Genomic DNA, 23,089 nt, shown 5'->3' with positions numbered 1-23,089 from the left:
AACCAGCTCAAGGAGGACATTTGATGGAGCTTCATAAATCATATATCCTTTCTCTTAATTGCAATATACCATAGACTCGTTTGCTTCAGTAACTCTCCACCCCCATCACTGAAACAGGTGTTAACAGGGGAGATGGGAGGAACAAGTCACCTTCAGTCCTAAAAACACTCAAATTTTTGTGGCATTCTCAATTCCTATGACATAATATACCTTCCCTTGAACAGTGCTAAGGTTCCAAGTGGCTTGGGGCTTTCTTCAACATCTTAGCACAGGCTTTGTTTTGGTTTTTCCTCTTAAGTAGTGCAGTTGGATTAGGTGAAAACTGATCTGTGTAAATCCTATATGTCAAGTTCGGGGGAAATTAGATGGTCAATTATTTTAAGATAATAGGAAGTGTGGGTGGTTGCTGTGTAGTCAATGTCATAAATAAGAAAATTCAGCATGATAGAGAATTGAAATGGCTCCTGGTGTGACAGAAGAGGAAATAAGTAATATCAATGAAGCAGATTTAGAAATTCTTGCCGATTAAGTGAGGAATCCAGAATTGCTTTTCTAATTCCTATCAGCATCCCTCCAAAAAGACTGTTTTTTTCCTACAACACTTTTAACCAACCAAGTCTGACCCCTAAATATCTAATTGAGTGATCAGCCTGTAAATGAAGTGGCTGTTTGATTTAGAATGTGTAAGAAAAATATTAATAGTATTCAGTACTTCATTATATGGCCCTCCCATTCTAATACAAACTTCAAAACCACTTCTCCTTTTCTTCTAGAACTTGCAGTTTGTACCAAGTATGGACATTTATTAAATAGGTGTTCAATGAATGTACTTCTTTTTGTAAAAAAAAAAAAAGAGAGAGAGAGAGAAAGGAAAGAAAGAAACTAGTTTGCTTCTTCTCTGGTCTTGCATCATAGTTTTGCAGGATTGATTTGAGAGCTACTCTCCAGCTGCATTCAGAGGAACAAAGAGTAAGACAAGAAGCTGGTGTGAAGTCTGTTACCAAGGATAACAATAGCCTGGATGGAAAAGCAGCGCACTGAGCTCTAGCCTTTTACAGATGAGAGTGGACGAGTTGCTCTGAGAGGACAAAGTCCTGCTTAGAGCCATTGGTTTCCAAAGATCTTTTCCTTGCTTCTTAGCTTGTCGGGTGTACTGAGGCCAGCCAGGGTTCAGGAGGTAGGAGAAGCTTATTTGTCATGCTCAGGCAGTCTCCGGTCACAGGTGAAAAATCACGCAAGGAACAGGAAATACATAAAACATACGCAATCAAATCGTTTAAAAATATTTGCTCATTTATTCATTCACTCATTTTCATTTTAATGGAAAAGTAAAAAACAAATAGAAAAGAAACCATAGCTCAACTACATTTAGGTTTCTATAGGATCCACATTCTTCATTTTCCTCAAAATAGAAAAGCCTCTTATATTACACATCATTTGATCCATGGAAATAAAGGTAGCTCCTCATTTATTTTAGTTCCTGACCCTTCCCAACTTGGTTTAGAAGAAGAAACTACCTTTGTCCCCTTTGAACTAAAGTAAGGCAGGCACAAGTCTGACATGGGATAACTTCTGCAAAAGGATTGATTAAATCTCTCTTTCTTCTCAAGATGAAAAGGATCTTTAAAAACAAACTGAGGTTTTATATCTGTAGGTATTAAATTCTCCCCTTGCATTTGCTTTCGTTCAATGTAGCATTTGTGTGGTTTATTACAACATCTTTCATGTAGCAGATCTAAAAACCCCTTTGTGAACTTGAAGATAATGGCCTAGTGTGCTATAGGTTTTAAAGATTCTGTTTTTAAAGCCAGCAAGCAGCCTTTGCAGAGAGAAGCTGCCGTGCTGATGTGAAAAGTTTCTTTTTCTGGCTGTGGTTTATTTCTCCATTCATTTCAGGGGTTGCTTCCTACAAATAAAATGTTTGATGGCTATTTTTCCCTTTCTAAAGCAAGCCTAAAGCAGAAATTGCCAAATTTAAGGGTAAATAAGAACTACCTAGAGTATTTGCTAGAATGTGATTCCTGGGATCCTCAGCTAATACATTGATTTAGTAGACTTGGGGGTGGGACCCAGGAACCTACCTTTCAAGTGACCACTCACTTGACCCTGACATAGGAGGTCATTTAGAAAAACACTAGCGTAAACTAATTCTGGAAAAAAGTTAACATAAGGGTTCTAGACAGCTTGTTTGCAAGATATTTTATAGGTCTAATTTATGAGTTCTCTTTTACTTTAAATAGTCATAAACAAAACAGTGAATTGTTTTTTAAAATAAAAAAAAATAGATTTAAAAGGAAGTACGATTACCTTGCTTTCCAATGGGAACTATGAGTACTATGCACAAACATGTAAAGGAAAAGCAAATTAGTCCATTGGTTTGATTTCAAAACAGTACAGAAGTTTCATAAAACCTGATCCTATGTTATGAAATCCAATTCTTAAAAAGTGTCTTGGTAAAGACAAACCTATAGATTATAGCGTAGATTAGTTTAATAAGTAAGATTCTGTTGTATGTTCCAACTTGTTGGCTGTCAAGTCAGCATATGCTACACGAAGAGATGGCAAAATGCCTACCATTCTAGCCTAAATATTGATATTCCTCCACTGAGAAACCTAACACAGGCCTATATCCTTTTCTGTTTCGGTTCAGTTCATGAGTTGTTGAAGGGGAAGATGCTAGTGGGCCCTTTTTGGCAATACCTGGAGAATAGTCACACCTGGAGACCCTTTAGTGAAACCCAGGAATGGAAAGGAGAATAGAAAGCATCCAAAGTATTCTGGTGGACCACACAGTGATGCTGCCCCAACCTGATCGACCAGCTGCCGGTAATGCTGCCAGTTTTGAGGAATTGGCAGCCTGTCTACAACACCTGGAGAAATGATGGATTGTATACCTATTGGAGTTCCATATTACACAGACCCCTAGAGAAGTTAATTTGGATTTACACATGCTTAGCTGGTTCCTAGTGTCATAGTCCTCGGGAGTTTTCAACCTTGTGGAATCTAATATTGCTAAAAAGAAAATTAACTCTTTATCTTTCAGTCAATCAGTTATAACTGTTGTAGAGAAAATAAAGGGAACACAGCAAGGTGATTAAGAAAACAGGCTCTGGATCTAAAATGCCTGGATTAACAGACTGGCTCCACCAGTTTCTATCTGTGAGCCACTGAGCCTATTAATACAATATTTTATACATCAACTTCTTTATGTATCAAATGGAGGTGGGGGATATCATACCTATGGTATGAGTTATCAGAATTCTTAGCAGGGTTAAATTAGTTAACATGCATGAAGCCTTTATCTAGTGCCTCACACAGAATAGGTGTTCAAGAAGAGTTAGCTTTTTTATTGTTGCCCTTGCTATTGGTAGAGAAAACAGGTGGAAAAAGTGTCATTCTTAATTTGAAAATGTTTTTAGTCAGATATATATATTGAAATATGCTTTGCATATAATAATATGCATAAATTTTAAGTGTATACTTCATTAGGTTTTGACAAATGTATACACCTGTGTAATCAGCATTCCAGTTAATATATAATTTCCATTATCTCAGAAAGTTCCCTAATGTACTTTGCAATATCTCACCCCCCACCCCCACCCAAAAAAAATCTGATTTTTAAAACCATAGCTTTAGTTTGTCTGTTTTTAAAACTTCTTGTAAATGGTATCGAATAGAACATATGCTTTCATATCTGGCTTTTTTCACTCAACATGATGGTTGTGAAATTCATCTCTGTTGTGCATATCAGTAGTTTGTTCCTTTCTATTGTTAAGTATTCCATTTTCTTATACCATTTGTCCAATCACATCTTGATCAACATACAGATTTTTTCATATAAATCATTCAGTTTTTGCTGCTGGGATTAAAACTGCTCAAACGTTCTTGTACACGTCTTTTTGTGAATATGTTTTCATTTATTTTGGGTAAATACCTAGAAATGGAATTGATGATACATAGGTTATGTGTATGTTTAAATTTATAAGAAACTGCAAACTCGTTTCCAAAGTGGCTGTTCTATGTACACTCCCACCAGCAATCGATGAGAGATCTATGTATTCCACATCCTCAACAGTTGGTATTTTTATTTTAAATTTTATTCATCCTAGTTAGTGTGAAGTGATATTATGTTTTTAATTTGAAGTTTTCTAAAAACTAATGATGTTGAGTATCTTCTCATGTATGTTTTGGAAATTTCTATATATCTTCTTAAGTGTCTATACAATCTTTGGCACATTTTTTGTTAGTTTGTATTTTTATTACTGCATTAGAGGAGTTCTCTATTTAATTGGAATATATAAAATGAATTATTATCTCAGTCCTTTTATTATCTTAATGATGTTTTTTAGGAGCGCAAGTTTAATTCTGATATAGTTTACTTTTTTAATGGTTAGAGCTTTTCTGTCCTAAGAAATCTTTGCCTACCCCGGTATTGTAAAGATATTCTCCTATGTTTGCTTGTAGAAATTTTATAGGGTTAGCTTTATATTTAGGTCTATGATACATCTTGAATTAGTTTTTATGTATGGCAGAAGTTGAGCTTTGTCTTCCATGATTATTCAGTTGCTCCAGCATCCTTTACTGAGAAAGTATCTTTCTCCCATAGAATACCTTGCTACTTTATTTAAAGAAAAAAAAAAAAAACAGTTAACCATATAAATGCTTCTCTTTTTGGCCTTTTTATTCTTCCATTTATTTGTTTGTCTATCTTTACACTGCTACCACATTTTTTGACAAATGTAGCTTTACCATATACTTTGAAATGAGGCAACATATGTCCTCCAACTTTGTTATTCTTCAAAAAATTTTTGAGGGGTGCCTGGGTGGCTCAGTTGGTTAGGCAACTATCTGCCTTCGGCTCAGGTCATGATCCCAGAGTCCTGGGATTGAGTCCCGCGTCAGGCTCCCTGCTCAGGGGGAGTCGTCTTCTCCCTCTCCCTCTCCCTGCCACTCCGCCTGCTTGTGCTCTCTCACTGTCTCTCTCTCTCTGTCAAATAAATAATAAAATCCTAAAAAAAAAATTTTTTTTTTGAAATTCTTGAAAATGAGGACTATTTTAAGTACTTTACATTTCCCTAATCATTGTGGAATCAGCTTGTGCATTTCTTTTAAAAAGCCTGCTGGGGGTGCCTGGGTGGCTCAGATGGTTAAGCGTCTGCCTTCGGCTCAGGTCATGATCCCAGGGTCCTGGGATTGAGTCCCGCATCGGGCTCCCTGCTGGCGGGGAGCCTGCTTCTCTCTCTGCCTCTGCCTTTCTGTCTCTCTGACTCTCATGAATAAATAAATAAATAAATAACATTTAAAAAGCCTGCTGGAATTTTAATTGGTATTGCATTCTATCAGTGCATCCATTAGGATAATTGACAACAGCTCTTGAGTCTTCCAGTCCTTGAACTAGTATAACTCTGCATTTATTTAGCTCTTTAAATTCTCCCAGCAACATTTTTATAGTTCCAAAGTAGAGAATTTGCACATCTTTTCTTTGATGTATTTCCAACTATTTTATGTTTTTGTTGCTATTGTAAGCATTCTTACATTATATTTTCTAATCAATTGTTCTATATTTTTCAGTATTTCTTTTGTATACTCTGACTTTGCTAAATTCACTTTGTTAATCCTAATGGATTTTTGGTAGATTTCTTGGGATTTTCAATATAAACAATGATCTCTGCAAATAGAGTTATATCTTCCTTTGCAATTTAGTTGCTTTTTACTTCTTTTTCTTAGTTTATCATGGGCTAGGACCTCCAGTGCAATGTTAAGTAGAAGTGGTAAGTTCAAACATTGTTGCCTTTCTCAATTTCAGGGGGATTAATCACTATGAAATATAATACTAAGTATAGGTTATTCATAGATGCCTTTTATCAAGTTGAGGAAATTCTCTTCTTCCCTAGTTTCCCAAGGATTTTTAGCATAAATGCCTGCTATAATACTATATCAAATAATTTCTGTTTATTGAAATGATCATATAATTTGTTGTCAGTTTCCTGAAGTAAATTCTACTTAGTCATGATGTATTCTCCTATTTGTGTACTGGTAGATTTAATTTGCTAATAATCTGTAAGGATTTTTGTGTCTATGCTCAAAACTATTGGTCTCTAATTTTCTAGTAATATATTTGCCAGGTTTTGCTAGCGTCATAAATTGGGAAGCATCTACCTCCTCTATTTTTTGAAAGAGCTTGCAAAGATTGATATTTCTTCCTTAGATGTTTGAGAGTTCAACAGTGAAATCATCTGAGAATTTTCTTTTTGACAAGTTAATTACATCTGTCTCTTTAATAGTCTTAGGGCTATTCAGATTTTTCATTTTTACTTGCATCAGTTTTACAGTTATATTATTTAAGGAATGTGTCCAGTTTATCTGTTATTAAATTTGTTGGCATACAAATGTTCATAATATTTATTTATATGAATTCCACAGGATTTATACTGATGTGCCCACTAGCATTCCTGTCAAGTCTTCTATATCATTACTAATTTTTTTTGCTATTTATTCTATCAGTTATTTTGATAGATAAAATCTCTACCAATGATTGTGGATTGGTATAATTTTCCTATTAGTTCTGTCTGTTTTTGCCTCATGTATTTTTCAGCTCTGTAATTAGATGAGTACACATTTAGATTTGTGTCTTCCTGATGAATAATCCTTTTATCATTATAAAATAACCCTCTATTTCTGGTAGAACCTCTTGTATTGAAATAATCTAGTCACACTAAATTTCTTAGACTTGTAGATTGAATAGTATGTTTATTTCAATTGTTTTATTTTCAACTTGTGTGCACTTTTATATTTAAAGTGCATCTCTTTCAAACAACATCTAATTGAGCCTTGATTTTTAACTAGTCTGACAATTACTTAATGACTTTCTAGGATTCCATTCTAGCTCTTCTGATAGTTTTTTAGCTATACCTCTTGGTATTTTATTTTAGTGGTTGCTTTAGAGATTACAATATACATCTTTAAGTTATGAAAATCTATTTGAATTAACATTATAGCACCACATATAAGAACCTCACAACTGTATAATTCCAACTACCTTTCCTCTATCCATTGTGATAGTCATGTCATATACTACTACATATATTATAAACTCCATAATCCATTAAAATATTAATTTTTGCTTTAAACAGATAATGGGCTTTTAAAGAATTTTATAATACTTCTTTAATCTTTTATATTTATCCACATATCTAATATTTCCATTATTCTCCATGGCAGAGGTGTTTTTCAGTGCTTTTCAGGCCATGGTTGGCTCATTACAGACACATCTGTTCTTTGCATAGAAATGATTTCACGGGGAATATTGGGAGCACAGATTCTATCACTGAGTTAGTTCTATTTTGAGCAAGGGTGCTAACCTTTTATACCCTGTGTCAGTGAATCATTGGCTAAAGTCCACTCCCTCCATCTCCTCAAAATAGAGGATAGCCTCCTGGGTTAGGTGGCTCTGTTAACTGAAGACCATTCTCTAATGATGGGGTAGATGTGATTTGTTATCAGCCAAGATCTGGCCAAAGCACCAAGACATCCGTTATAGGGCTATCCTGTAAGATACAGTACGTTCCTTAAACCAACAATCACTATTGACATGTCTCCAATAGGTAGAATAAACAGGTTGAAAAACCAAGGGATGAAAATAGAAGTGGCCTTATTTAATCTTCTTGCCAGTGAACTACTTGGGAGAAGTTGTATTTCCTATCCCCACATGTGCAGGCTCAAGTGGATAAAAAGGTATTGATTAGTGGTGGGGATAGGGTGCTTACACCAAGGGATAGAGTAAAGTCTGCCTAAATTTAAAGATGCAGCTGCTATCTGATGATTATGGGTTCTGGAGTCTTTGGAAAAGCAGGCACAAAAAGGGGATATACTGGCAGGTGTAATTGATCCTGATCTTCATGAGGAGGTATGACTGCTGTTATGTATGGGGGTTGGATAGAATGTCTGGTACAAAGGTGAACCACTGGAGCATTTTTGGGTACGTTTGTGCCCCATTTTAGTTGTATATAGGCATGCAAATCAATCATGGCATAGATGAGGCCATGATAACCAGGGCTTCAACCTTCTCACAGATGAGAATCTGGGTCACCTCCCTACGCAAGCCATTAGATTACAGAACTGCTCTCCTAGGGTGCTAGAATGCTAGAAGATAAGTATCCATTTTGTCTTGGAGAACAACTATAGCAGTATGGACTGTATTCATTTCAATAAGACATCCTTCATAAATTTTTCCATGAATTATGATTATAGAACTCTAGAGACGTTGTAACTGTTAGAATGAACTTATTGTGAAAAACAAATGCAAACAGTGAGCTGTAATAGTCTCTGTGGTGACTCACTTCTTTAGATCTCTTTAATGGGCTGGTGCTTCCATCTCCCAGCTGATGCAAGTTTTCAGATGCCTGTATTTCTGAAGAATTGTCCCAGTTAGGGCTGATGGGAGCTGACTCATTCAGGGGATTGCCCGCATAGGCTCATGGACAATGACTAACTGATACTGGTCAGTCTTCTGGTCTGGTTCTTCTGTCTCAAGGGGGGAATAATACTGCAGTCAAATTTATGTTCTACCTCTCATCCCTTCCCAGCCTCCTTTATCCGACCAAGACTAGACTTTAACTGAGACTATATCCATGTAACCAAATTCCTACTCCATTCTGTGTCTAGGGAATCTAAGCTAAGATGGGGTGAAAATCAGCTTCTGTGTTCCCTTTGCTCCTTTGGGTTCTTGCTGTGCTTTTCTTGTAGGGTTAGGTGGAGGGTGGGTCCTTGATTTCTTGATTTCTTGCCAGCTGGCTAAGTACATTTTGAAAGATTTAAAAAAATATTTTCTTCATCAGAAGGGTTAGTCTTTGAATCTAATTTCACATACTGTTGGGAAATAGCAGTTTTATCTTTGCTCCTGTTTTATCCAGACCATTTTCTTAGATACAATATTTATTAAGCACTTACTATGTACCAGGCAGTGTTCTAAGGGTATTACATCTATTAACTCATTTCAGACCACTCATTAACCCTATAAATTAGGCATACATATTATTTCCATTTTAGAGATAAAGAAATTAAGATACAGAGAATTTAAACAATTTGTGCAGGTTCATGCAGCTGGTAAGTAATTGAACTAGGATACAACTCAGCAGTGTGGCTTTAAGAGTCGTGATATTCTACTATCTTTTAAGTAGGAGTTTCCCAGCTAAATTCTTCCATAATTGTTTTACATGGTATTTAAGTGCCTGAAGAAGGGTTTGAAGAGTGATTTTCCTATCACCAACACATATATTTCATAATATGTAAATCTATTTTGAGAAGGAAAAGGTTATATGGCCCATCTGGATTTTTTGCTATCAAAGTTTGTTCAATCCAAGAGTGTTCTGTAGCCACTTTACTGCAATTAATTATGCTTCCAGCAGTTAAGATCTACAGTGGAAGGAAATAATACATCAAGATAATGATATTACTAGAATAATAACTGAAGAAAAAAAGATTTGTGACATTTTATATATTTTGTATTACGTTCCTACTAATAGGCTTTTCTTGAATACCTGGCACCTGCCAATAATTTTCAAATATTGTCTTGTAAAATTCATCAGAACTCTTCAAGAAAGTATTTTTTAAGCACTGAGTAAGTATTTGTTGAATGAATGTTGAGTGAAATGTGAAATAACATTTTCCTGGCCAATAGGCAAAAAAAAAAAAAAAATAGTAAGTGTAAGGTAAGTCAGAGCTGTGCAAATACTACATTGGACAAAGTTCCTCTGATAAGAAAGAAAGAGACCTAAGTACTGTAGGTTTTAGTAACATAGAGATAAATTTCTGCAAAGAAAATCTGTCATGGTACAATCAGACTTTCATTGTCCTCATTCTCTTGAAATCATCTTTCAAAGATCTATAATGAGATCCATGTCACATTTCATGTTCAATATTCAGGCCTAATTTTACTCAGCATCATTTTGTGCAGTTGGTGATTCTCTCTTCTTTGAAACATTTTTTTTTCTGCTTGGTTTCCAGGATATTGCTCTTCCGACTTAAATTTTTTAAAAGTCACTCTAACTGCCCTGTGGAGAACAGGCCATAAAGATGAAAGCAAGTGGTTGTTGCAATACTCTAGACTTGAATCAGGGTGTAGCAATGAGACCCTAGAGGGAAGATTAAGGAGCAGTTGAACAGACGAATCTTGAATGCCAAGAGGAGGGTCAGGCTGGGCGTATGACTGTGGGCCTGAATGAGATCACCAAGTACATGAATGTGGAGGGGAAGAGAAGTGCAAAGCTGAGGCCTTGGCACTTCAAGGTGTGTAACTGGGAAATAGAGGAAGATCCAACAAAAGAAACTAGGAGTGACTCCTAATTTCATCTTTGTGGCATGTTCTCCACAGGGCAGTAGAGTGACTTTTAAAAAATGTAAGTCAGATCATGTCACTCCTCTGCTCAAAACCATCCAATTGCTTCAGTAATTATTCAGAATAAAAACAGAAACCTTTCCCAGTGACCAATTAAGCTCTATGTGATCTGGTGTTACTCTATTCTATGCCCCACTTCTCTAATCTCATCTCACTTTTTACCTTGCTTGCTTCTCTCCAGCCACTCTGGCTTCCTTGCTAATCTTGGAATATGCCAAGCACATTCTTTCCTCAAGACCTTTGCCCTTATTTTTCTCCCCTCACATATCCATAGACTGACCCCCTACTTCCTTTATGCCTCTGTTAATTGCCAACTCCCTGGCATCTGTATAAAATAGCATGTCCTTCCCATTCCTCTCGGTCTCCCTACCTTGTTTTATTTTTCTTCTTAGTTTTCCTTACCACATATGTGGTTCTTTGCTTATTGTCTCTTTGCACTTCCACTCCCTTTGAAACATGAGCTTTTGAGAGCAATGACTGTTTTATTCACTGCTGCATCCCCATTGCCTAGAACAATGTCTGGCACTTAGTAGATACCTAATGAATATTCAACCAATGAATGTATGAAACCATTTTAATTATTAAAAAATATATCACTAAGATATATTGCTTTACAATGAGTTTTCACAGAAATTATGTCTACAAAAACTGCTCAAAAATCTGGAGAGCATCTTCTCTATGGTTTTCTCATTTGCATTTTGGGAGATCTGCCTGAGATACAGAGAGCTGAGGAGAGTCTTCCTCTTCTTTTCCTTTGGTCAAGATTATTTTCAGGAGAAGGGAAGTATAAGTAGGAAACAGTTTTTTCTAACCTGAGGGCAAAATAGAATTTGTATGGTGCATAATTATTTATCATGCAGAAAAAAAGTCCTTCAAATGGGCCGGGCATCCTTAAGAACAAAGTCCAAACGAGTCCACTTTGCTCTTACTCTGCCATTGCCCTGACTAGAGTCCATCCTTCATTCTATAACCCAGTGATCTCCTGTTTCCAACCCATTAAACAGAGATAATAATACTGTCTCTACCTTACCATAGTGCTGGGAGGCTTGATTAATTAGTAAAAGTTTATGAAACACTTTGACATTCTCAGATGAAAGGCACTAAAGGTGTACAGTGTTATTATATTTTTAACAATCAGAAAACCTGATATTAATGACATTTTACACTTTTATAAGATCAAAAGCCTTAATAAACAGAAGTCATTTTATATTCATTTTATTTTTAGAACACAGAAGCACAAGAAGGCTGAAGCCTTTTTCCAGAAGTGACTCTGCAAATCAATTGAACAGTCACAGATGGATGTGAATACATGTGCAGAGAAAGGCCACAGCATGGCAGATAAAGTTAGCTTAACCACCTTAACCATGAGTTCAACAGCATGGCATTAAGAAGGAACAGCTCATAGTAGAAAGGTCACTTGACCAGGAGCAGAGAGGACATTTTCATTGCCCTGGTTGTTAGGCCAATTCATGTGATAGTAAGTAACTCATTTAACAAACACTTAGTAGCTGACTGATAGCATGTACAGATACAGGTATTACTTGTCCTTGTCCAGAGATTAATGGTAGTGGAGAAGTATGGAGACTGCGAGGAAAACTTGACATTCCTGGGTTCTAACAGGGTCACTAAAGAAGCACTTTCATTTGCTCAGGGTAGTAGCAACAGCTCAATTCCTGTGTTTTCTGGGAAAGGCCCATACAAACCTTTGAACTCTTGTGAGCCTGGAGGTAAACTGCACTGTCAGCTGAATTTCTCCTGACTCTAGGATTTGGACAGAGCTCTCGCTGGCACTGGGGGAAAATTGAAAGCCAGACTGCTCCTTTGTGCCTCATTGAAGTGTTAACAGCTACCAATACCTTCACTACTGGCCATCAAGTACAAAATGTTGTGCTTTTTGCTACTCTCTGTACTGTGGCTCTACCCTGATAAAGAGCAATAATAAAGATATTGTCAATGAGGACATAAATCTGTCAGCAAATAAAGAATAATAACAACTTAATTAAGGAGACCCAGTTACTGAGAGGAAGAATAAGTGACTTCTTTTGTGGTGGAATCAATAGAAGAGTCAGAAGACAATTTTAACAAATCAGTCGTTGCAAACAGATCACATGCCAAAAAAACCTTTCTGTGTCTTCTAAAATGGAGAGTCAATGAAAAGAAAGAAGTTTCTTTTCTGAAGTTCAAGTGGTAGAAAATTCTAACAACACGGAACAAAAAATACAAAGTGATGAATATCATTAAATAAAAGGTAAAAGTTTTAGAGAATATATTCTGAAAATATACATATGAATAATAGGAGTTCCATAGGAAGAAAAATGAAGAAATAGAGTGGTAATAACTTAAATAATTCAAGAAGAATTGAGTGGGCTGAAAGTGGACTTGAGTTAGTTCGTTGGAAAACCCTCTTGGAACCAGGAAGAATTATAGGTGGTCCCTGAATTAGGATGGTTCGACTTTATGATGGTGCAAAAGCAATATGCATTTAGTAGAAACTACACTTCAGAATTTGAATTTTGATCTTTTCCTGGTCTAGCGATATATGGTACATTACTCTCTTGTGTTGTTGGGCATCTTGTGTTGTTGGGCAGTGGCAGTGAAGTGCAACTTCAGGTCAGCCATGTGATCACAGGGGTAAACAATTCATATGCTGACAACTGTTCTGTACCCATACAACCATTCTGTTTTTCACTTTCAGTACAGTATTCAGTAATTACATGAGATATTCCATACTTTAATATAAAATATGTTCTGTGCTAGATGATATTGTCCAGTAATAGTCTAATGTAATTGTTCTGAGCACATTTAAGGTAGGCTAGGCTAAGCTATGATGTTAGGTGTATTAATGCATTTTCCACTTATGATATTTTCAACTTACGATGGGTTTATTGGGATATAACCTTGTCATAAATCAAGGAAGATCTGTAATTTACAAAGTCAGATGCCAAGGCTTATTTTGGTGACTTTTCAGAATTTCAGGACTAAAAAGGAAATCTTACAGGTTTACAGAGGATAGATAACCTAGAAAGACAATAGCAGCTTTCTAGTATAAGCATATCATTTGTATTATTGGATGCTAGAAAACAATGGGATTACTTTAATACATGACTGAGAGACTGCAGCCAAGAATCATATACCTAGCCAAGATATCATCTGTCTAACCAAAGAAAAAACATTTCCAGGAATTCAAGAGGTCAGAGAGTATACCACTTTATATCTTATCTGAAAAATACGTTCAAATCTGTGTCCTAAATAAATGAAAACCAAGGAACTCAAGATCTCAAGAAGAAAAACATGGTAGGTAGTAAATTGAAGGTGCTGCTCTGACTATATATTTTTAGGTATTAAGTTTGAAATAAATGACATATTCATTCTGAAATGGAAAAACTCAGCAATTGCTTCCAGCTTTTTTTTTTGGGGGGGGGGGGGTAGAAGTAGGGGGAGGGAGAGAGAGAGAGTGAGGCTGAGAGAGTTAAATACTGATACTAATATCATCTTTCATTTCACTTAATAAGCAGATAGCACTGAATAAATGTAAAATGGAAGATAGGATTCTGTTGTTCCTTCCATCAGCAGCATTTCTGATGTGCCTCTGACAGTGTATGTCTCCACTGTTGAAGGTTTCTAGTGTTTAAAGAAGTGTTATTTACACAGCATGGCTTGTAAAGTCAAAACAGTGGCTTCATCTTGTGGTCAAGGATGATCAAGGATAATTTTCCTGTGTGCAGTTTCATGACGTAAAATGTAAATTGAGTGAACTGCACCTCCATGTTAGATCAGCAAAAGCCAGGGATTAAGAAATTCATGTTCTAAAGATCTTACATGTGGGTGTGGAGAAGGGCGGTAAAAGAAGTCTAAAGATTTTATTTTGATGTGTTGGGATGGATGTAGGAAAGGAAATATAACAAAAGATTTGAAAGAGATTAGAAGTGTGAGAGAATATTACTTGCAATTCTGTGGCAATACATTTGCAAGCCAAGAGAAACTGGATGATTTTCTAGCCAAAATGAACTGGATGATTTTTGAGGACACTATCAAAACTAACTTAAGTAAAAATACAAAACTTGAGAAGATAATAACTGTGGGAGAGATTTGGAAGATAATGTAAGATATACCATTAAAAAAGGCTAATTAAAAAAAAGATAAGTATAGTGTTACTTAAACGATTTTAAATCTTGGAAAAAGATGAAAATCTCTAGTTGGGTTTATGCAGCGGAGGTTTATGAGGTTTATTTATTGATAAGATAGTACCAAACTATTTATATATTTAAGAATATCAATATAAAAATTCTACATAATTATAATTCAACAGAATTGAGCAGCCATCAAAGAATACACCATGATTCAATCTGGATTATTCAAGGAGGGTGAAGAGAGCTCAATATTAAGAAATGTATTAATGCAATTAATTGAATCAAAAAGTTAAAAGAGAAAAAAAAAAAAAGATTACCACTTTCCCTTCCTCTGATCACCAGTATTTGAAATATTGTTTTATTAATTATATATTGTCAAAGCTGATAACACTGAATTCTGCCTATAACCATAATTCCCATGTTGAGTTCTACAATTAAATAGATTCAGGGTTCTTTATTAGTGTTTTGACCATGGCTTCTCCTTGAGGTTATTATTTTGAGTGATCTATCAGTGGGCTGGTTTTCATTGGCCAGTAATTTTACAAGAAGGGCTTAGGAAACCTAATTAATAGAACAATATTTCATATATTGGTGATCAAGAGAGGGGGAGGTGGTAATCTTTTTTTTTTTTTTTTTTTTGAGGAGGAGCAGTTATTCTATGGTATATTTTCTGGATCTTCCTTTTACTTTGTTCATGCATTTTTGGGGGGAGGGGAAGCTGTATCTGACCAAAGATGTTTCATCGGGTCCTTTTTTACAGCTATCATGTAGAGGCCAGTTATTTGCTGAAGAATTATTTGTAGATTTGTAGAAGGTAAGGAATGAGCTAACATAATCTGAGCTTCAGTTTTGTTTGCCTGTCTTAAAAACCTCTCACACAATCCTTTATTTTGTCTCCTTTGGGATGGCATTTCCATCAGTTTTGGTGTTCTGGGTTTGGTGAGTCTCACAGCAGAGGACTTCATATCACCAGCTTTATGGTTTTCCATCTAATGATGACTATCTCTCTTTTCCCATTTTATCTTGCTACCCCACCTGCAGACTTCTTGCTAAGAGCTAGGTGAAAGCAATTCAAATGACATGTATCCAGAATATGGACAAAGAATCTAAATAGACATTTCTCCAAAGAAGATATACAAAGGACTGATAAGCACATGAAAAGATGTTCAGTATCATTAGTTAATAGAGAAATGCAAATCAGTACCACAATGTGATATCACTTCACCCCCACTAGGATGTAAAATGAATGTAAACTGGTGTAGCCACTTTGGAAACCACTTTGATAGTTCTTCAAAATGGTTGAACTTGAAGTTACCATATGACCAAGTAATTCCACTCTTTTCTATAAATGCAAGAGGAATGAAAACATGTCCACATGAATATTCATAGCCGCATTATTCATATAGAATTATTTGGTTTATGACAAAAAGTGGAAACAACCCAACTGTCTGCCAACTAATTAATGGATAAATTAAATGTGGTCTATCCACACATTGGAATATTATTTGACAATAAAAAATAATGAAGTACTGATGCATGTTACAACATTATGAATCTCTTAAACATTATGCTAAGTGCAAGCAGCTAGTCACAAAAGACTACATATTGTATTATTGTATGATTCCATTTATATGAAATGCCTAGAACAAGCAAAACTACAGAAAGTAGTTTAGTGGTTGCCTAGGACTGGGGGTGGTGGTGGGAGGGGATGGGCAATAGGTTTTGTTTTGTGGGTGATAAAAATGTCTAAAATTAGATTGTGGTGATGATTGAACAACTCTGTGAATTTTACTAAAAACCATTGAATGGTTTGTATGCTTTAAATGGATGAATGGCATCATATGTGAATTATATCTCTATCTTCATATCTTTATTAAGCTGTTTACATGACAGCCGATGACTGAAGCCTCTTGAGTCAGAATGTCCAAGTTCAATTACTGACACTTCCAATTGGCCATGTGACTATGGGCAAGTTCCTCCACATCTTTGTGCATCTGTGTCATGTGGATAATGATATTACCCACCTCCAGCCTGGATTGTGAGGACAAAAGAGTGGGCGCTCAGAATAGTCTGGTACATAGTAAATGTCAAGGAAATGTCAGTTATTTTTTGAGCCTATCCACTGCATGTTTTAAAATCTCAATGACCATATTTTTCATTTCTACAAGTTCTATTTAGTTATTTTCTAAATCAGCTTATACTGTCTTCATGTTACTTTTCTTATGTTCTTGATTCCTTTTTTTTATATCTTTAATAATTTTTTAACACTTTGTCTATGATTAAGTAAGTGTAAATAACTTGGCACATAGAAGGTACTCAGTAGATATTTGTTGAATTTATGAATGAATACCTAGTAGAAAGTCCTGTTTTCCTCACTCTTCCAGTATGTTTCCTTGAAGAAATTATTTGCTTTAGTTTTTTATCTGTAACACAGAACAGTATCTATCTCCTAAAGTTGTGGAGTCTAAATGAAATTGTTTGCAGTTTAGTGCTCGATATACATTAGTTGCTTAATTATATTCACTCTCTTCCCTTTCAGTATCCTATTCATCTTTGTACATGTGTTATCACGGACTCCACCCTCTTAGGAGTGGCTGAGTGCTCGTTTTTTTAAGTATTTCCACTCAGGCTTTGCTGCCCTCTCTGCAAATCCTTATAGAATCTGTTTCTCCTTCTTGCAGTTCTTTCACTATTGAGTTCTTTAGAGCCACACATATCCTGATGTTGTCTGTTCACTTTCTCTTGATTATTTTGCTTCTTTTGCCACTCTGACTGTTTTAGTTACTGAATTAATTTCTACTTTCAGAATGGTAATAAATGCAAAAGCACCTTAGTGTCTACAGAGTAGAAACTCCATGCATATTGATTGAATCTTAAATAGCTCTTAAATTCTGCTGCCTGTCACTCAGAGTTTCCCTTGGTGTTCTACTCCCTGCCTCACTGAGGGCTGCACAGTCGCTGTACTCTGGCAGATCTGCAGTCAGTTCTCTTCCTGACCCTGGAGAGCCAGACTGAGGAGCATCTTTTGCTTCATCTTTTGAATTAAAAAGGACCAGAGTCCCTAGTAAAGCAATGTCAGTGCTACCCATTAGAAGGGAAAAACAAACAACTGAGAATCTCAGATTGCCTATTTATGGTAATTCTTAGTTTTTGCCTATGATTGGATATAGGACTCTTAGATATAGGGATCTACAGAAGAGCTTATTTTTTGTTGCTCATTCCCTTCAGTGATGAAAGGGCTGGATATAGTGTTCAGAAGATACTAATTACTATATGAATTGCATCATTACTAAAACATAAGGTGAAACTTAGCTCAAGTTTTGGGTACTGTCCAAACAAAGATATTACTGGAAGGACACTATCATAACGTTGTTTCACCAGCTAGAACTATTTGCATCCTTTATGCTTTAGGCTTCAGGGCTAACAGTCTGTGGTTCCTTTTGTGAAAAAAATTCAAGCAAGAAATGGGGGCAGGAGGGATAAAAAGAGAAACATTTTTAAAAAGAAGTGAAATATTTTCAGGCACTGGTCAGCTCCCAAAATGTAATTTTTCCTTCTCTATGCCTAGAGTTCTAAAAATTCTTCTTGCAATAGAAATAAAATATTTAGTGAAAGCATTCATAATTATTCAATGAGTCAGATGTCCCATTGTTTTATTATTATAGAGGTTTATATTGGACATTAATTATTATATTTTGTCTTTCCAGAATTCACAATCTTTTCTGGAAAACATTCTTATTTTTTCTTGTGGAAACCACCCCTTCCCCACTCTTAGTCCAAGGGACTTGAGTAAGATTGATCATTATATACTATTTTTCTGGTCAGCCACTCTAACTCATTCAGAAATAGGCACAATGTTATTTAAAATCAGCTATACCTGATAAGGGTTATAAACTCTATTATTACCTTGGAGTTGCTGAAAAAATGGCTTATCATATTTCATTGATTCTAGGGTATCCTATTTTCACCCAAATTTTAACATCTCTGGTATTGGGGTACATTTTATAATCTGCATCATAGCAAGCTATTCTGTTATTATTAAAGGATGAGCATTTTTCCTTTCTTACTAGTACATAATAAAAGTATTTTCTTACAATCAGTGATGATGTAGGTCCCATGAAATATGGTATACCTGGAGCTTCTGACAGCCATCTTGTCATGATGAGGGCTGAGGTGGGTCTAAGAGTGGAGAGGACAGGGGAAGAGAACAGTTCTCTTGAGATCAAGAGAAACTTAGCATTGATGATGTAATTTAGATTCTGTTGTATCTAATCACATCTGAAGTTAATGCCCAGGTTCTATAAGCCAACTAACTCTCTTCTCACTCGGTACACACTCGTTGCTGTTGTTTAAATATATGTGAGTGGCTTATCTCTCACTTTTAACTGTGAGAGTTCTGACCACTTGTATATCAAGTAAAGAAACCCTTGAGATATTATCAAAAACCAATACCTGAACAAAGAGAACTTAACTGTGATCACTTTATTCTTTCTCAGTTAAGAAAAATAATGGACATGAAGCAATGTGGGGTATCTAAAACATTTGACAAACATAAATAAGGTCAGTAATCGGCATTTTCTCTCAGGAAATACTGAGATGCTTTATAATTCAGGAGGCAAGCATAATCCATAGACATATTCTAAGGCCTGTGAAACATACCAAGATTCTTAGTTCCCCTGGAATGAAAATGACTTACAGAGATTGCTTTCTCTAGGAGAAAGACATTCTCACATGCTCATCAAGGTTTAGGGAATTTACAGATAAGGTGCAGTCCAGCCAAACTCTAACAGTAGACACACTACATAGGATGTGACAAATGGGTAATGGGATGTGTGTGTATGTGGAGAGTACAGGGAGTTAAGGACCTAGAACCTTAAACCATCCAAAATGAAAAACTTTATCCATCAAAGTAAACAGTGGGACTACATATTTGGAGGTAAATGGGTGTTAGTATAAACTCTAAAGTTTTCTAGTACCATTGTCTTGAAACTGTAATTTGACTAAGGCTGCTTCTACAAGTGATCAAAAATACTTTCTAAAATTTCAAGTTATTTGATAACTATAAATCCTTAAAATCCCTATAGGATAGGACATATGTGGAGATATTGTTCTGTCTTGTTCAGATGCCTTCCTTAAAGACAGTGCATTTGTGCATAATTAGCATATTTTGGCCTTAAGCCTTGCACCTAGTAATGCTCTTCAAGTGATTAGGACTATCTGAGAAATGCTATAATCCCTTAGAAATGTACTGTTTGGTTTTTCTCAGTACTGTTATGAAAAAGACTAAGAATGTGTAAACTAGCATTAAGGAACGGTTCCTGCCAGTTAAATGAGCAGAACAAAAGTGTATATGTTCAGTCATGTTTGCTGAACTAAGGACAGCTTGAGATCATTTAATTAAATTGTTTAAATAACACCTTTAAATCCCAAATCTTTTTGTCTTTATTATAAAATGAACATTATGCAATTAACATTTGGTCTCAGTCTATTTTTCCTTTAAAATGATGAAAAAGTGATAGGGGATCACCTTTACATTTTAGTAAATTTACATGATACTAATCTAGCTGCGATTACTCTCTTTTTAATGCTTTATTAAAAAAAAAAAGTTGGGCCAGACTCTTGAATGAGCGCTTTGGTTTATATCAAGAGAGGAATGATTATGTAACCAAACATATTCAGATACTAAATCTGTACCCCCATCTTATAGAAAGAAGTTACCAGCAGAACCGCCTGGAGAGGCTCCATCTGTGCCTAAACACTCTCTAGTGACAGTTTTATGTTCCCAAGGGTCATTTGGATTACTAATACAGGCATTACTAATACAAGTACTAATACAAGTAGTATTTATGTTTTTTTTTTTTAAGATTTTATTTATTTATTTGACAGAGAGAGACAGCGAGAGAGGGAACACAAGCAGGGGGAGTCGGGGAGGGAGAAGCAGGCTTCCCGCGGAGCAGGGAGCCCGATGTGGGGCTCGATCCCAGGACCCTGGGACCATGACCTGAGCCGAAGGCAGATGCATAATGACTGAACCACCCAGGTGCCCCAGTATTTAAGTTTTAAACAAACAAACAAAAACAACATTATTTGTGAGTTATCATGTAGACAGCATCATTAAATAATACATTATTGAATAGTTAAATTAAACTTTACACAATCAGGGGCGCCTGGGTGGCTCAGTCATTAAGCGTCTGCCTTCGGCTCAGGTCATGGTCCCAACGTCCTGGGATCGAGCCCCGCATCGGGCTCCCTGCTCCGCGGGAAGCCTGCTTCTCTCTCTCCCGTTCCCCCTGCTTGTGTTTCCTCTCTCGCTGTGTCTCTCCCTGTCAAATGAATAAATAAAATCTTTAAAAATAAATAAATAAATAAATAAATAAATAAATAAATAAATAAATAAATAAATAACCTTACACAATCAGTTACAAATAGGCCATATTTTTTTGAGCAAATGATGTTAATGTATTTTTTTTGTTAGAAATTTCTTTATTCTAACTTATTTTTATTAAGCACCAGTTTAATACTGCAGAAAATTTCAAATCACCCATTCTTCCCTCACTCACCCAAATTCTTGATAAAAAGCTCTTCAAGTGAAGACACGCTCTCTTCTCTCTTCTGTATAAAACTTTATCAAATAAAGGCAAATAACTGTGTACATCTTGCTGTAAAATGCTGCCCACAGCTGTGGAAAGTGTCTGCCCAGGCTCCTTTCACTGTCCAGGTCCCGAAAGACTCTTGTTCATAAACTGTCTCTTCACAAACAAGTCTACCACTTGCTAGGTTTATCATTCTGAGGGTCAAAAACTTTCTCACAAAGTCTCAGTCCAGTCTCTTGTCTCAGCTGCTGTAAGTAGGCCTTCATCACCTCATCTTCCTGTTTGTTTGCAGGTTTGGCATAAATTGCATTAAGTGGAAAACCAGGCTCTCCAGGAATGGGAAAATTAGTGATTCCCAGCATATACATTTCGTTTTCACCTTGGCTTTTGGAATTGCACTTTTGGAGTTTCCTTAGACACTCAGAAATGTAGAGAGTTACATATATCAAGGTTCTATCAGCTTCATTCTTAATCTCATAGTTTTTGAAGAAGACATTGGCCTTAAAGTAATAGATGGCTTCATCTACAATATCTGTATCTTTTGTCTCTCTAGGGGCAGGTCCTTTGAACTGACTTCTGATAGGCAACAGTGCCATGTTTCCAATGAGTTTGGTGTCAGGGTCCATGAGAGAAGAGTGGTAACCCGGCATCTTGGTGGTGCCCATGTTGCAAGCTAGACGAGGAGGTTGGGGTTCGAGCGCGGTGCTCGATGTTGATGTAATTTTAAACACCCCAAATCTCCCCTGTTCCCAAGATATCTATAGTAGTTATCAATCAGTAATGACCAGTCCACCTTAGTTGTATTATTTCATCAGTCTCTTGTAGTACACATTCTTGAGTAATTCTTTCCATGGGTTAATCCATCACTGTATGTAGACTTTCTGATCCCTATGTCAAACCATATAAACTTATTTTCTCATTCTCCTGAACACACTTTTTCCCCCTTCCCTGTATACTCTTTAAAAACTTTCCCTTTTCTTTGTGTCTACCACTTGATTTGGTCTGTATTCCTCTTTTCATATGTCAGCCACTCATTTTACTGTTGCCTAGCTTTCTGTATTTCTTACTTTGCTTTATGTTTGTGTTCTTGGTGAAAAGGGCAAAAAAGTGAGTATTGTTCACTTAGGAAATGTTATTTTGGGGAGTAAAGAAGATGGGTATTTTAAAGGATTATTTAGAAAACCATCCATTCTAGTATACAAAACACTTCCTGGCTTCCTCACTCCACCACACCACTTGAAAGTTGGGTAACTACTCCTTACTCACTGTTCAGAGTATTCTGTATCTCTGCGTCTTTCTTTTTCATGGTCTTGACCCTGAGTCTCCACCTACTGTAGCCACTGAGCTTCATAGTCATAATCTAGGCTTTATAACTAACCCTCTATCGTCTGAGTTACCAGGATTTAACCTTCCAGTCCCATCTCCCTAGATTTCTCTTACTTTTATAGCTTACTCCTTAGTGTTCTCGAACTTCAGCGTTAATTTCACAAGATCTTACGATTTCCTTTTTCACTATCCATCACTGCCTCATGTAGTTTTAACTCCTCTTCTCCATCATAATTCTGTGGTCCATCATTATAATTACTTCTCTGTACATCCTCAAGTCAAGCAAGAGCCTCTCTTGCTCCATCATGATCTCCTGAAAACCCAACTGCAGTTCAATTAAGCTTTCAGCCTACCCTATACCTGTAACCTCACAGCAGAATGTGACTGAAGAAAGGCACACAGTCAGGGTGACTGGTCTTACTTCACATCCATAGCAGTGAAACTTGGACTAGATCTGTTCCCACATACTCTGCCTTTCCCCCTCTTACTATGAATGAAGAATCCCTACTCAGAGATAAGGCTGTCTGTAACTTGTGCATTTGGCTCTCTCCCTTCTCCCCTACTCAAGAACCCTGTTCCAACCATTCTTCCCTCAGTCTCTGGCACCATCCATTTTTTTTCCCATCAACTTGATCACTCACGTA

The 23,089-nt window shown here is 36.2% G+C and overlaps 1 protein-coding gene and 1 long non-coding RNA gene across 2 annotated transcripts in view; one reads left to right on the top strand and one right to left on the bottom strand.

Moving 5' to 3' along the window:
* Window positions 1-23,089, top strand: part of LOC129045776 (uncharacterized) — a 305,866-nt gene that overhangs the window by 71,982 nt on the left and 210,795 nt on the right. The gene's annotated exons all lie outside the window — the stretch shown is intronic.
* LOC123837998 (actin-related protein 2/3 complex subunit 3-like) lies at window positions 21,130-21,769 on the bottom strand. The gene has a single exon (XM_045867271.2). The coding sequence runs from the start codon at window positions 21,767-21,769 to the stop codon at window positions 21,290-21,292; it is 480 nt and encodes a 159-aa protein (XP_045723227.1). The 3' UTR covers window positions 21,130-21,289.

The sequence above is a fragment of the Mirounga angustirostris genome, unplaced genomic scaffold (assembly GCF_029215605.1).
Source record: "Mirounga angustirostris isolate CCGP_5_RB_7025 unplaced genomic scaffold, mMirAng1.0.hap1 SCAF_5, whole genome shotgun sequence".
In the NCBI taxonomy this organism is placed as follows: Eukaryota; Metazoa; Chordata; class Mammalia; order Carnivora; family Phocidae; genus Mirounga; species Mirounga angustirostris.
The sequence above is the reverse complement of the archived record's forward strand: the minus strand, read 5'-3'. Positions and strand labels throughout refer to the sequence as shown.